This window comes from Pleuronectes platessa, chromosome 12 (assembly GCF_947347685.1).
Source record: "Pleuronectes platessa chromosome 12, fPlePla1.1, whole genome shotgun sequence".
Classification (NCBI taxonomy): domain Eukaryota; kingdom Metazoa; phylum Chordata; class Actinopteri; order Pleuronectiformes; family Pleuronectidae; genus Pleuronectes; species Pleuronectes platessa.
In genome coordinates, this window is record NC_070637.1 from 15,118,607 (window position 1) to 15,134,147 (window position 15,541).

Below are 15,541 nucleotides of genomic sequence, written 5' to 3' on the forward strand. Positions count from 1 at the left end.
GTTTTTGTACAAGAACTGACCCCAAAAAAACTACTTTCTCGCAAGAACTAAAGATCTCATCATATATTTCTGTATACATCCAATTTATTTCTTGGATACTGTTTCTATTCTTATTCTTTCTTTTACATGTTTCCCCCTGGCACTGCTGCTTTTCATGCGGTTGTGTATACATGGAGTTTCCCCTGAGCGGATCATTAAGATAATTACCTTCTTATTTGCGCAGGACTGAGCATAGCATAGACAAATGACATGAACTGTCTATTACACTAAATAAAGAAAGTGCATACAAGATCTCATACCATTTTCCTCAGGTGACAACTGATTAATAGGTCTTATGTATAACACATATTTTGATTATTATATTTAGGGCATTCAGAGAGGGCATACCTCCTCCAATGCCAAATCTCGTTGTAATCATTTTAGACATTTTTGTGTAACCCTGCTAAATAACAAACAGACAAAAACATCCACCTTGGTAGAGATAACTAGAATGGCAGTTAGTCATGTCCCAACAGTCCCCTTACAAGACCACGTTTAACTTCCCTAGATCCAAACACAGCACATACTCATAAATATCAGTTATATAAAATATAACATGCCAAATTTCTTTTATCAAATTCCATAAATTATTCTATGAGAAATCAACAAAAATGGGGAAAAATGTAATAGAATCCTGGATCCGCTCCCTGATCCGGATCTGAACCAAAATGTATTGGATTTTTGCTTGGATCATGTCCCACTTGTATGGATATGTATTGGATGTCTCTTTGCTCTGGACCTTTTCCCCACAAGTTTACTTCGCTTCATGCTTTGTTCAAGGAGCCTTTGGGAGAAAGACTGGCTTCATGTATACACACTTACCTCATGCAGGCACCAGCATACAATGTAGTCAAATATGGCGTCGGAATATATGATAACCTTCCTCTTTTTCTCTCTCCTAAGGCCACTGGTCATGCTCACCTTTGCTTCAAGTGTCACGTGGCTGTCCTTGAGCCTGTACACACAATGAGTCAGCCAATCGGTCACCATTTTTTTGTTATCAAACATGTAATGATTAAGCCTTCACCCAATCAGTGGGTTATCTGTATTCAGGATCATCACAGTACACTACCCTTGGTCTGAATCTGGAGAGGGAACTCACCAGGAAAGTTAATGTGTCTCTTGACTTTATTATCTTGTAAACAACATGTGTATAAGTCAAGCCCTGCCCGAGCGGAATGGGAAACGGAAAGAGAGGGAGAACAACAAATATCCCTTCTCCCAAATCTACCACTAGATAGCAGCCTTTTATCAGCAAAGCAGAAATGAATCCAATGGGACTTCTGCTGAAAATGGTTCAGAGTGAGTGAAAGCATGCAAAGTGGAAACACATGTGATGTCTGGAGCACCCCTCCCATTCTCATGTTTTTGGTTGTCCGTCCCCCTAACAGAAGGAAACCATTCCAGGGCAGCTTCTGCAATGTTATGTATGTCTCTCCCTTTGTCCTCCTCCATTCATGAAATGTTGAACTCTAGACACATTCGAGCACAGAGGACTGTCTGAGAGGTGGGGCAAAAGCTGGATCTTCTCGAAGGCTCCAAGTTCTCTCATTTGCATCTGGATTGTTTACATAAGGAGGACTCCTCTCGTCGGTTTGCGCTTCTTGCCGATGACAGGAGAGCCGTGAAGACTGCTTGAGGATAAACCTCCCCCTTCAGCCTAAAAAAGAAAGAGAGACTCAAGTTAAGCAATAAGTCACTGTTATTGTTAGTAACTGTTTTGGCAGACTCGTATTTTTCTCTGCCCGAGGAAGTCTCAACGCTTTTTTTTTGCTTAAAAACCTCATGGCTTTAAGCCCCTCAGAGTCACGTCCTGCAATTGTCTCTGGAGTGGGGGTGGACAGGGGAGAGTGACGGAGGGTTCGACTCACTCTCAGGGGCGTTTCAGCAGAGGGCAAAAGGCAACTTGGTTGTCTAGTCTTCTGAGAGCAGCCGAAGCCACACGTGTGGGCCATGAGTGCTGCAGCGTTGGAGGAGTACTGTGGCTCCGTTTTCTGGGTGAGTTCAACAACCAGAGAAAATTCTGATGATAAAAATAGAAGTTAGTAGTTGAGGAAAATTGAAGATGAGCTCACATGACACTTTCTTTAGAATAGGGATTTGAATAACCTGACACGCATATATATATGATCACAAGTCAGTAAATGTACTCAAATATAATGAAATAGAGGATGGACGCTAAGACCTGTAGTACAACACATATGTCATATAAAACCAAACTTCCTTTTGTCCCCCTGAGACCTGACATAACAGTTATTACCTCATTGAAACAGGCTACAGGCAAAACTTGCGGGACGTTTGTTATTGTGTTATTTTGTACATGTGTTCATATTATTGTCAGTCACCTGCACGATGTGTGAGGCCAATCAATCCGTCAGTTTTAATTTGATTAGCACATTTCAAACAGTGGTAGATTTAATGTGCTGTATAGTAAAACATAGAATACATTAAACAGATGACATAGAAAATACATATTGACACTCAGTAACGTTCACCCATGCAGCAATGAAATACAATATTCACTCTAAGGTATGCACTCGCAAACACAAACAGACACACACACACACACACAAACACACTTCTAACTGCCAAAAGCCAGAGAGAAAATAAATGTGTGGAATTTGATTGTAAAGAAGATGCAGATCTCAGGCAGATTGTTCCAGAGAAAAGTGACTCAATTTACCAAATAAACTATTACCAAATGATGATTGATTTTGAGAAAAAAGGAAGAAATGTGTGAAAAATATTGCTATGTAAAAGGTGACAATATTTTCGATAATGCGTTTATGAGCGTTTTATGTTTCCAACCCTTGTACACAGTGAGCTCAGTCAACATGTGACCAATGAGCTCAACATGACTTGGCATGTTCCATAACTTCAGCACTCACTCTTACTCTGTCTCAAGAATGTTTGTCTCATTCTATTTAAAAATAACCATTATATAATTAAATACATACTTGACTTTACAATTATTTTTTTTGTATTTTTATGAATTATTCATCATTTTAGTATTTTCTTCCTCTTGTTTCCACTTCTTTAAACTAAATTAGATGAGAGGATATGCTGCTTTTCTTCATCATGTATCAAGTCAAACTGAGTTGTTTAAAACGCTAATGAATATAATTTGTTTTTAAGGAGTTAGAACTGCACAGTTTTCTGATCTCTGCCAGGGTCTCTTACTCGTATAACGCAATAAACTCCTCAGCTTCCGGGCCCTTTCACATCATCTTCTTCTCTGCCCATTAGCATCACCAGTGCACATTGAACATGCCGCTGTAGGGAGCAGCAACTTATTGGCTGTAATCTCCTAAACCATCATTGATTAAATTTTAATCAGAGAAATAAGAGGCGTCCCTGTGGTGCCTGTGGCTCCAGAGGTTCATGGATGAGTCATGTGTATGATTGTGTTTTTTGCACTTCAGAATGACTCCTATTTGCTCAGAGAAGACCCAGACCTGCCAGCATGTTTGCAGCAGACTGTGCTGGTGTGGATCCCCCTGTGCTTCCTGTGGCTCTGTGCCCCGTATCTCCTGGTGTCTCTCTGCGGGGGGATGAAAGTGGAGAGAGAACGCTTTTCCAAGCTTTACCTCTGCAAACAGGTAAGGCATTCGTAAAGTAAAAGAAACAGAAAAACATCATTTTCTATGAAAAATATGATATATTAAATATGTTGGCCACAATAACATCCCATTATGTCTTTAAAAGTTCTTAAAATCACATTTACTTCTTCTACTTCATCAAAATATTCAGAATCAAATAAAGTTCAATTATGTTTAGATTTGAAAGTTTAAACTATGAGTATCTCCTACAACTAGAGTCTTCATCCATCCATCCATCCATCATCTATATCGCTTTTCCTTTGGCTGTCACTGACTTTGGGCGAGAGGCTGGGTACACCAAGTCGGCTGCAAGTCCAAAGACAAACAACTATTCACACTTAAGAGCAATATAGAGTCTCCATTTTTCCAAAGCTAAAGATCTTTGGATTGTGGGAGAACGTCCACAAAGGCAGAGGGAGAACATAACTTCACATAGAAAGGCAGAACCCAGAACCACGTGCTAACCACTGGGCCTCCATGCCTCCAGTCTTACCTGTCTGTTCTCTCCTCAGTTTTTGGTGTCTCTATTGTTCCTGACGGCCATTGCGGACCTTGCAGTCACAATAGGAGAGGACTATGGTCCACAGGAAGCTAACCCTTCAACTGAGAAAAACTCTGCTGTATACTACGTAAACCCAATCCTGTATGCTGTCACATGGGTATATATATATATATATATTTTTTTTATTTCATTTTTTTATATGCTTTGGTGCCCTAGATGGAAAGATGGCATGTTTTTAATCTTCTAACATATTCTTTCTTAGATCCTTCTGTTGTTGTGCCAGGAAGCAGTGAGACGAATGGAAGGAATAATTGACTCCACCATTCTCTTCCTCTTCTGGTTGCTGCTCGTGTTGTGCAACATCTTCCCTTTCCAGTCCTTGATACGAGAGGCAATCAAGCCGGTATGACACAAAAAAGCTCAGATCGAGTTGAGAGCTAGCAAAAAAACAATCATTAATAAGATGTAATGCAATCTGATCTGATGCATCTCAACTCACCAGATGTACTTCATCAGTAATGCACAACTCACTGCTGCATCTACTTCACACTGAAAGACCCCCTCTAATGAAAATCCATTTTATAACCATGTTGTGTTTTTTAAATGAGACAAAATGTATAAGCTAAATAATATACATACGACATGTCTCCACTTTGTCCCATTTAACAAAATTATCCTGGATACGGGTGCCGCCATCTTTTGACGTCATTTGGAGTCTTTGCAGTAATAGAATTCTGAGGAGGAATTTGCAATATCAATGCTCGACCAATCGCAATACAGCTGTCAATCATGGTGTTTAATCCTTTTTTTTATTGCATCAAATAACTAATTAAAAATGGACCAGAAGAATGGACACTTGAACAGACAGCAAAATAAGCACTTTATTGCCATGGCTGAGTATCTTGAAATTGTTTATTCTGTTTAATCATTGCCAGTGACTCTAAACATATGTTTTTCCCTCAGGAGGGAGGGATCCGTGATGTCCCTCGTTTTTGCCTTTTCTTCATTTCCTTTGGGTTCCAAGTGGTTGAACTTATTCTCTCTGGTGTGGCTGATGTCCCCCCAGAAATGGAGGAGTCAGTAAAAAAGGTAGCTGGAACCCAAATTTAAGCCTTTTCTATCATAATGCACAGAATTTACATCGCTAGTTATTAACCTGTATGCTGTTTGTTTTACATTTTTTTCTATTTGCAGAATCCTGAGACTGGTGCTGCATTTCTGAGCAGAATCACCTTCAACTGGTTTAACAGGTAAACCTAGAATTTGCTCCATTAAATATACAAACACACCACGATTTCTGGTAATCAAACACGTCTCTTTGTCTCTTCAGTATGGTGTTAAAGGGTCGCAAGCATACGCTGGTTCAGGAGGACATGTGGGAGCTGAAAGAGGCTGACAGCACTGGGTTCATCAGCAAAATATTTCACTCTTTCATGCGGCAGGATGTGGCGGCAGCTCGCGTTCGCCTCCAAGCCCGACTGAAGAAGAAACGGGAAAAGAAAAGTGCCAAAGCCAAGGAAGACGCCTTCGAAAATGGCTTCAGCAACAGCCTGAGTGCGGGCGTCAGTCAGGATGTGTTGATGATGGTGAGGGTGTGCACAGAAACACACACACACACACACACACACTCTTCCAATCCAAATGGGTTTTGTACATACTAGAGCCATTGAGTTATTTGCCTGTTGTGCCAGATTCATTGTTCTTCCACCTTTTGTCTTCAGGAGAAAAAGGGAGAGAAAGGAGATAAAAAAAAGAAAAAGGGGGAGAAAGCTGACTATCCAAAATCGTGGCTGTATCCAACAATTTTCAAGAGCTGTAAAAGCGATTTCCTCATATCTGCCTTCTTCAAAGTTGTGCAGGATGTACTGGTCTTTGTCAGCCCTCTAATTCTGAAGTGAGTCAAGTTTCAAATAATCTCCCCTCATCATGGGCGGAATATGTTTCTGATTTTGTTCAGATTGACGTGTTGTTTTCATTGATTGTGATTGATTGAGATTATTTAATTGCTCCTTACACAACCAGATGGTAACCTTGCACCTAACTGATAATAAAGCAGACATTTTTGTTTACTGCTCATTGCTCCCTCACCCCTGTCAGCACTCATGCAATCATTGACTCAGGGTTAGGGTGAGGTATATCCTCACTGTATACCACAGGGAGTCAGTATAGTCACAACTACATACTACTACATAAACCTATAAACAGACTCTGTCACGTACAATTCAGTTCACGTCCTTCGAAGCTGTAAAAATAGAGCCGCTGTGCTGTTTTTTTGTGAATAACCCTTGAATCATTCATCACTCAGTGAGTTAGTGATTAGGTCAAACATCAACACATCTCACCATGCCCCACAGGGGGAGGGGACATTGTCAGGAAAGTAAACAGTAAACAAAATGAAGGAAAATATAAAACTTAATACGGATACAGCAGCTACACGATTGAAATATCACAGTACCTTGTGTTGTGTCATCACTTTTTGCCATTTTCTTTTGCCAGAGCGATGATCTCCTTCACTCAGGACAAATCCAGCTATGTCTGGGAGGGATACCTCTATGCACTGATGCTCCTGCTGGTGGCCATTCTGCAGTCCCTGTGCCTGCAGCAATACTTCCAACGCTGCTTTTTGCTGGGGATACAGGTCCGCACCGCCATCATGGATGCTGTGTACAAAAAGGTGAGAGGAGTGACCCAAGTTCACAACTTTACAAAATAAAAGCTTCGTAATTTCGGTCGATACAGAAAAGCTGTGTTTGTACTTTGAAGAGTACAAACAAGAGTACACTTGTTGTTGCCATGACGGAGAACTGTGAATAGCTGTCTCAGGTCAATATGGCAAACTAAAAATAAGCTGTAGTTTATCAGAGGATGGTGATGAATGGTAGATATGCTTTCCCCAGACAGTAGTGGAAATGATAGGTAGATGATGAGCACATAATCTCTGCCAAATAGAACAATATGTTGTGTCTTTTTCCTTCTAGTTAAACTCCCTTAGCAAGGCACTGTCTCTTACTGTGTATGTGCGTGTTATAATAACCACACATCATCAGTCAAATAATTTGTTTAGCTACTAACAAAAATACTAGTAGCAATCGCAGCTTTTCACCACATTGTCGTCATCTTGCTTCCTTTCCTCCTCCCTTGCGGTTGCATCTCACCCAGCGTATTCCTCTTCATCCCTTTTCCCAAGGCACTGGTGATGTCTAATGACAACCGCAAAGAGTCGACGGTCGGAGAAACGATGAACATGATATCAGCTGACGCCCAGCGCTTCCACGATGTGACGTCCTTCATCCACCTGATTTGGTCCTGCCCTCTGCAGATCATCCTGTCCATCTTTTTCTTGTGGATGGAAATAGGACCTTCTGCGTTGATAGGACTGGCCGTCATGTTGCTGGTGGCGCCGTTGAATGTGCTGCTCAGCACAAAGGCCAGACTTTACCAGGTCAGCAGAATTGCGTTTAAACCAGTATAGTTCTCGAAGCTTGAGAAAATAATGATCTGTTGGACAAATGTATAAAAATACCACACCAAACCACAATTATAGTCAAGAAGTATTTGTTTATTGTATTTCCATGTCACTAATTATTAACAATGAGATTTTTCATGCATCCCATTATTCTATTGGACGTGTGCAGAAATGCTCTGCTGTATGTAGACTCCACTTGACAAACAGTAGAGAGAAAGCCTAACAGCCACATATATAATCCTAATTTGAGAAATTTACCTTTTTTTTAAAGAGCTGTGGCTCCAGTCTTTGCACACTGGTAACGGAAATTAAAGGGATAGTTCACCCAGAAATGAAAATGCACTCATTATCTACACATCACTATGCCCATAGAGGGGTGGGTGAAGTGTTTGAGTCCAGAAAACACTGTAGGAGTCGCAGGGGTAATAATGGGCCAAGCGTTTGTTTCACCACATTAAGAAAGTGTTTGTCTTGGAGACATGAGAAATTCAAATTTTTTGACAAGGACATTTTCCCAAAAATGTGAAACGGCTTTGAGAAAAGGTGATTTAAAGGTTGCTTTTTGAATAATTAAACCTCTCTCTCTGATTGATCTATTTTCAGATAGACAACATGAAGTGTAAAGACAAGAGACTGAAGAGTATGAATGAAATACTCAATGGGATAAAGGTGAGTTTCCTTATTTAGTTGGCCCACTCTGTCTTGACTTACAGTGCATGTAGGAAATCTCCTGCCTGCCTTCGTTTGGATGCGTGACTATAAATCTATGTGATTTCTGTGGGGGACTGAAGCTGCCTTTACAATAGACGTTGTACTTTTTACCTTGCAGAACTTTTACATACACAAAAAACCTATACAGCACACTAGAGGAAAGAGAAAGTGAAAAAGTACAATATGTTTCCTTTAATTCATAGTTAATATCTCCCATCATTGTTAACAGGTGCACGATTACCACCTCTACTCCTTTTTTCTGGGTAAAAATATTTCAGCCACATCAATGGAGGTGGGCGACTCCAAGTGAGACAATCCTCATATGAAAGGCTTTACGCTCAAAAGGGAAAAAGCTAAAAATACGCTGCAGTGTTTTCTATTGTGCCGCAATAACCTCCTGTGGTTTATTACCATTGACTGCAAGAGATATGAAAGTTTTTTCTCTGTTCCCCCACCCTTCCTTTTCCTTTTCCCTCTGCAATGCCCCCTGCTCCCTCGTCCCCCTCTTTGTCCTTCCACCAGATTTTGAAGCTGTACGCATGGGAGCCATCCTTCCAGACGCAGGTCGAAGGCATTAGGGAGGAAGAACTTAAAGTCATGAAAAAGTTTGCCTATTTGTCAAGTGTCTCTAGCCTCATCTTCATATGTACTCCAGTTATGGTGAGTCCTGGGAAAGAGCATCACAGAAGCACAAGAGGCTGCTCAAGGATGGTCTTTGCAAATAATTGTTTTTCCTCACACTGTCCTTTCTGCAGGTTTCTGTGCTCTCATTTGCAATGTTCGTTTTGCTGAGCCCGGAAAACATTTTGACTCCTGAGAAAGCTTTTACTTCCATCTCGATTTTTAACCTCCTACGATTTCCCCTCTCCATGATGCCCATGCTCATTGCTATGATAGTTCAAGTAAGGGAAGCACGATTCATTCATGAGCCCACATCGAAAGAAACTATCGCAGAACCAGACTAACCTGCTCTCTGTCACTTCAGACAGCAGTGTCTAAGGATCGCCTGGAAAAGTTTCTGGGAGGTGAAGACCTTGAAAGCGACCTTGTGCAGCATGACCCCAGTTGCAGTATGTCAGCTTTCCGTTGTGTTCCTCATCAGAGCAACAAAGCTTATTTACCTATTTGATTGTACCTGTAAACTTCCTCTGACTTCTCTGTGCTTCTGTTTTCATTTGTTAGACTCTGCTATCAGTGTATGCGACTGCTCCTTTGCTTGGGAAAGAGATGCTGAACCTCTGCTTACAGAGTATGGCTGTTTTTGTTAAACACTTTGCACGTTTGATGATTCAGTTATATGGCCACAAACACGTCTTTTAATGTCTTTTTATGTTTTTCACGATATTGACATATATATGTGCTCCTTGTATGTTTCCAGTGTGTCCTTTGACATTAAGCCTGGTCGGTTGGTAGCAGTAGTCGGAGCAGTGGGCTCCGGAAAGTCGTCTCTCATATCAGCCCTCCTGGGAGAGATGCACAAGATCAAGGGATCTGTCAACATTCAGGTGAAATCTTATTTCTGACATTATATCTGCCAAATACTAAGATGTGTGTTTAGCAAGGACATGCAATGTTCAAACAACTCTAAGAAAATAACTCCCTGAGTAAAGTTAGTCTTTTTAACCTTTTCATAATAAAATGTTCCATTTGGTAGGAGGCTGGTCCACCTTGTGGTTGAAGGAATAGAAAGGCTCTTACATGTCTTCCTTTCCAGGGTTCCCTTGCATATGTGCCACAACAAGCCTGGATCCAAAACGCCACTCTGAGGGACAATATCATGTTCGGCTCTCCCACTGAGGAGAAGAGGCTGCAGGAGGTGATTGAGGCTACTGCCCTGCGCCCTGACCTGGAGCTGCTGCCTGCTGGAGACCTGACTGAGATTGGAGAGAAGGTAAGAATCTTAGAAAGGTATTAAGTGTTTGAGACCTCATGGATCTTAATATGATACTGTGATATTTTATTGATTCATATATTTATTATTGGTAAAATATCCTAATAATAATCTAATATTTTCTTAATCCCCTCAGGGCATCAATCTCTCCGGAGGTCAGAAGCAGCGTATTAGCTTGGCGAGAGCAGTTTATAGTCAGGCTGATATTTATCTGTTTGATGACCCCTTGTCTGCAGTGGACTCTCATGTGGGAAAACATATCTTTGAGAAAGTGATTGGACCTAATGGACTTCTCAAAGACAAGGTTTGTACTGAACCTGTATTAAAGCATTGATCTGTATTAAATGTACCACTTGTGACCCCATTTGTTGAAAGCAGTGTCTTGGCAACAGTTCATTATCTGATTATTTATTTTTTATCGTAAATGTGAACGTTGATTTACTGGCCTTCTACGACTTCTGCTGCAGTAAACGTTTTAACATTTTTAAAGTGAATTATGGTTTCACCGCCACGGCTCGATGTGTCCCTCTGCACAGACTCGTGTCCTGGTGACTCATGGCATGAGCTTCCTGCCTTACGTTGATGAAATAGTGGTGTTGCTGGATGGAGTGATTTCTGAGGTTGGATCCTACAAGATCCTACGCGCCAACAAAGGGGCTTTTTCTGAGTTCCTCGACACATATGCCCAAGAAGAAAGAAAACGGACCTATTCAGGTAATTTTTTTATTTTTTATTTTCTCACATCCTCAACACTCAACATAAGCCGCACAATTTTTTGTTTTTAAGGGACGCAACTGATAAAACTCACACCTGTCACCATATATACTTTACTAAATGATTATGAGTCGGCAATATTTCAATATGTTCAAAATTCCCATCCCGATAGCCGTCAATAAATAAAGCCGTCTGGAAAAAAAAGAAGAAATGGCGGGGGTCTGTGGCCCTCGCAGGACTGTAACACACACGGCCAATCATTTTGTTTGGCTGGCGTACCTGTCTGTCAGTAACCGACCTGTCTGACTGCACGGACCTGTCTGCTCTCTCTGTTGATTTGCCTTGTGTCTTGACTGGGCTTTATACACTTGCCTTGCTGCACCTGACGCATCGTCAAGTTGATCAAGTAGACAGTTTCTAAAAAATACTTTTTGGTCCCGATGTATAATGTGTGACCATTGGTTACTCAGACTGTTCCCAAGACACCGAAGACCTGCCTCTCGTCTCTGAAAGCGAGGACACTCACGTTGACTCGGCTTTGGAGGACTCGGTTACTCTGACGCTGAAGAGAGAAAACAGCATCCGCCGCAGCAAGAGAAATGGAAGGTTAGAGCTGAGTGAGCGAGGGAGGGAGGGAGTGAGTGAGTTCGAATCATCCCAATGTGTGTGTGTGTGTGTGTGTGTGTTTCATAAATATTTTGTCAAAGAGGGGTGTTGTTGTATATTCTTCTCCAACTTTATTTCTTTTTATTTCCATTTGTTCTAGTATCAGACGAAGAAAAAGCAGTAGTTTAAGAGAACTAGAGTCTGCCGGGAAAATAAAGGAAGGCGAGAGGATAATAGAGAAAGAAACTATGGAAACAGGACAGGTATTATACATGTTCCCGGTCCGCCTAAAAATACTTTTTTAACCACACAAATGACACAAAGTTAGAACTGGAAATGTCAAACTTGTATTCTTAACACGTTTTCTGCTCTTTGATATCCAGGTGAAGTTCTCAGTGTATCTTCAGTACATGCGAGCCATTGGCTGGGTGTATTCCATCGGCGCTGTGGTTTTTTTCGCTGCATTTAGCGGCGCCACGGTGGGTCAGAGTCTATGGCTGAGTGAATGGACCAATGATGCAGTGGTCTACTACAACATGACATACCCTGTCTCTCAGAGGGATACCAGGATAGGAGTGTATGCAGCTCTTGGATTTGTGCAGGGTAAATGGAAAAGTTAATCACACTGTATCCATTGCTTGTTATGCCTATTTTACACCCTTTTTTTTTTGTGCAATTTGGATTTCTACAGTTCATGTTAATTTTCTTATATAGATGTTAAAATGCTGCGGTAGATCAGGTCAGATCAGGGTAACTGACCAACTGTGATTTTATGTCAGGTTTCCCTATTAAGACAGTACAAGCAAAGTGATTCGTGATTTTACATCTTTAATACATCTCCCTTTAGCTCTAACATCGATGGTGATGAGCAAAACTCAAATGTACAAAATAGAGAAATATGCGCTTGAATCTTAACTTTAGTTATTTTTTAGAACACGTAGGCTACTCATGTTTTTTTGGAAAATTGATTTCAATGTGTGGGGCATAATGACACAAAAAATAATCTCTCCTTTTACGACAGCTCTCTTTGCGTTCTTTGCGACACTGCTCCTAGCCACTGGTTCCATCTGTGCCTCTCGTGTTCTGCACTCAAGACTCCTCAACAACATACTGCGAGTTCCAATGGTGTTCTTTGACACTACGCCACTGGGAAGAGTGGTCAACCGCTTTGCAAAGGTAGAATTTGATCATGTGTTCTTTCATATGTGTTTAATCATTTTTCCCATTCTCTTCTTTCGTTTCTTGTTTGTTCTTGCCTTGCTGCCTTTTGACGTTTTAATACAAATATATTCTTAAAAATGTAATTGTAAGAGGGCAGATTGTCCAAGACTGCCTCAGGTTGTCTCAGTGACATACCAGGATATATCAGACTACTCGGATGGACTGTTAAACCCATTTCACTATTCATACAAAACGGTTCAGCCCGCAGCTTGAGTTACTATGGAGATTTCAAGGCTTCTGATCCACACGGAATAAATGATGGACAAATACACATACAGAAGAAACACTTTAGACGCCTTTAAGCTCAGTGTCCCTTCCTCCTGCAATAAGTTAAGCAATCGTTCAAACTCTTAGTGTTTAGCACCTTGTGCACACGTTCAGGTGATGATATGCTAAACAAATGTGAACAGCAAAGTGAGTAAAAAAAAAAAATGCTGGCTAATGCACATGACAAATTAAAAAATATATACAAACTAATAAAAAAGATTTAAATAAAAATGAATCAAACAGACCAACAATAACGATAACTACAGTAAAACAACAGTTTATGGGGGGGTGGGGACAGACAATAAATTAATCAAAGCAACAGATCAAATAATGTCCATAAACACTCCAATCACAAGACAGACTAATGACATAGGTTTTAAGTCTGTATAAGTATCAAAATGTTCCAATGGCTAGAAACATGAAAACTGCCTCATGACCCGACTGGTTCAGCAACTTAAAACTTCTAGACAACTAAGTAAGTGAAAGACCACAAAGAACGGGCTTTAAAAACAAGTATTTAAAAATGTATAAAATCAATATGGAAACTGACAGGCAACCAATTTAAGGATTTTAAAACAGAAAGAAGATTTCTCAATCACTTCCCAAATTCAATTCTCCCTGGCGTCCCCTCAGATTACGTTGAATTAAAGTAAACCTCCAGGTGCTATGGCTCTCCAACCCATTGACAATTTTTTTTTAATTTAAGTTGTGTTGTTTTAATCTGCTTTGGGCCACCTCTAATGAACACCAACTTTTTTCACCCTCCTAAAGGACATTTACACGATAGATGAATCCATCCCTATGTCTGTTCGCTCCTGGATCCAGTGTCTGCTGAATGTACTGTCGACACTGATGGTCATCTGGATTGCCACGCCTATCTTCATCGCCATCACCGTTCCTCTGGCTGTGATCTACTACATCGTACAGGCAAGCGAAACAAGATAGAGCAGATAACAGAATGTCATGTGAACAATGAATGTTGAAGAGAGAAAGGGTCTGTCAACAATCCACTGATTTTGTCTTGTCTTCTCTCTGCACCTAGCGCCTCTATTTAAACTCTTCAAGACAGCTACGTCGGCTGGACTCTGTCTCTCGCTCTCCTATTTACTCTCACTTCGGTGAGACAGTGTCGGGTCTGTCGGTGATAAGAGCCTACGGACATCAAGAGAGGTTTCTCGAAAAAAATGAAACCATTTTGGATCTAAACCTCAGGAGCGTCTACCCATGGGTAGTGTCAAACAGGTCAGATGTTCACCACCAAATCTAAATACGGTCTTTTTCAATTTGGGAGCTTGTTAGCAAATGATGACACTTTTAATGTGTGTGTGTATTTCTCCGCATGTTTGTTTACCGTACAGATGGCTGGCAATCCGTCTTGAGTTCCTAGGAAACCTGGTGGTGTTTTTCTCGCTCTGCTAGCTGTGATATACAGAGATACCCTGGACAGCAGCTTGGTCGGCCTGTCGATATCCTCCGCCCTTAATGTCAGTCACTGATACACACTCGCATCACACACATTGCAGATAATGATACCTATGTAAATGCAATGATTATTACAGTTTCACAATTCTGGTGATGATAAGGTATTATAGTGCTCACCATGTAAACAGAGGCCTCTCCTCTTGGGACTTTGCAGATAACGCAGAGCCTCAACTGGCTGGTGAGAATGAACACAGAGCTGGAGACCAATATCGTAGCTGTGGAGAGAGTCAGCGAATACTCTGAGACAGAAAACGAGGTACGACAAATTGAGTTTTTTCCCAATATTAAAAAAACATGATCTCATTTCCACATGTTGCAGCAGACCATTCCCACCACTTTCTCCTGTCTTCTCTTGTCTTTGTTTTCAATAGGCTGAGTGGGTAAATGATAACCGACCTCCAGAGAAGTGGCCCGAGGAAGGAAAGCTGGAGTTTGACAACTACATGGTCCGTTATAGACCGGGATTAGACCTAGTGCTGCATGGAATCTCCTGTGACATCAAGGGCACTGAGAAGGTCCGTAAGTGTGTGCGTGTGTTTGTGTGTATGTCTGTGTGTGGGGAATTTTCTTCCTTAAAAAAGCAATTCCCCTACAAAGTAAAACAGTCAATTGTCCAGGAATTCAATGCAAGTCGATGTAATGTCCTCTGAAGTATTTGAGACATGACTGTGTGTGTATAACAAGGTTGAAGGATGAATCAAAATTCCCTTAGACCACGTTCAGACCTGGTATTAACGTCCATCCTGAGTGATCTGATCACAAGTGGTCAGCTGTAAGTTCAGGTCTTAACACAACCGATGTCTCGGATCCTATTTGGAGGTGGTCTGGAAGGCAAGTGGCCACATTATTTTAGCTGTGTGAACCCAGATGCATTGTGGGACACACAAGAAGGACTGCCTACTCATCTTAGGTCCTCTTACCTGCTTCACAATGGATCAAACATATTTGTATGCATCTCAGCGAGTCGTCGTAGCTCTGCTCATTTATTTAATCAGCTCCTTCTGAATTGCAAACACACAGCGACATATCTGGAAAAGTAGACT

The 15,541-nt window shown here is 41.1% G+C and overlaps 1 protein-coding gene across 1 annotated transcript in view; it reads left to right on the forward strand.

Annotated features, from left to right (window-relative positions):
• Window positions 1-1,103: 1,103 nt before the first annotated feature.
• abcc2 (ATP-binding cassette, sub-family C (CFTR/MRP), member 2) overlaps window positions 1,104-15,541 on the forward strand; it is a gene marked incomplete in the record, with an annotated part of 16,372 nt that continues 1,934 nt past the window's right edge. The window contains 29 exon segments of the mRNA XM_053436979.1: window positions 1,104-2,037; window positions 3,462-3,638; window positions 4,151-4,297; window positions 4,403-4,543; window positions 5,104-5,229; window positions 5,335-5,390; window positions 5,471-5,726; window positions 5,862-6,034; window positions 6,637-6,814; window positions 7,328-7,582; window positions 8,210-8,275; window positions 8,840-8,977; window positions 9,073-9,219; window positions 9,303-9,387; window positions 9,500-9,566; window positions 9,696-9,822; window positions 10,032-10,208; window positions 10,345-10,512; window positions 10,745-10,922; window positions 11,393-11,528; window positions 11,689-11,791; window positions 11,912-12,131; window positions 12,550-12,704; window positions 13,788-13,943; window positions 14,059-14,258; window positions 14,375-14,421; window positions 14,424-14,500; window positions 14,653-14,754; window positions 14,870-15,013. Coding sequence (XP_053292954.1) covers window positions 1,993-2,037; window positions 3,462-3,638; window positions 4,151-4,297; window positions 4,403-4,543; window positions 5,104-5,229; window positions 5,335-5,390; window positions 5,471-5,726; window positions 5,862-6,034; window positions 6,637-6,814; window positions 7,328-7,582; window positions 8,210-8,275; window positions 8,840-8,977; window positions 9,073-9,219; window positions 9,303-9,387; window positions 9,500-9,566; window positions 9,696-9,822; window positions 10,032-10,208; window positions 10,345-10,512; window positions 10,745-10,922; window positions 11,393-11,528; window positions 11,689-11,791; window positions 11,912-12,131; window positions 12,550-12,704; window positions 13,788-13,943; window positions 14,059-14,258; window positions 14,375-14,421; window positions 14,424-14,500; window positions 14,653-14,754; window positions 14,870-15,013 — 4,047 coding nt within the window.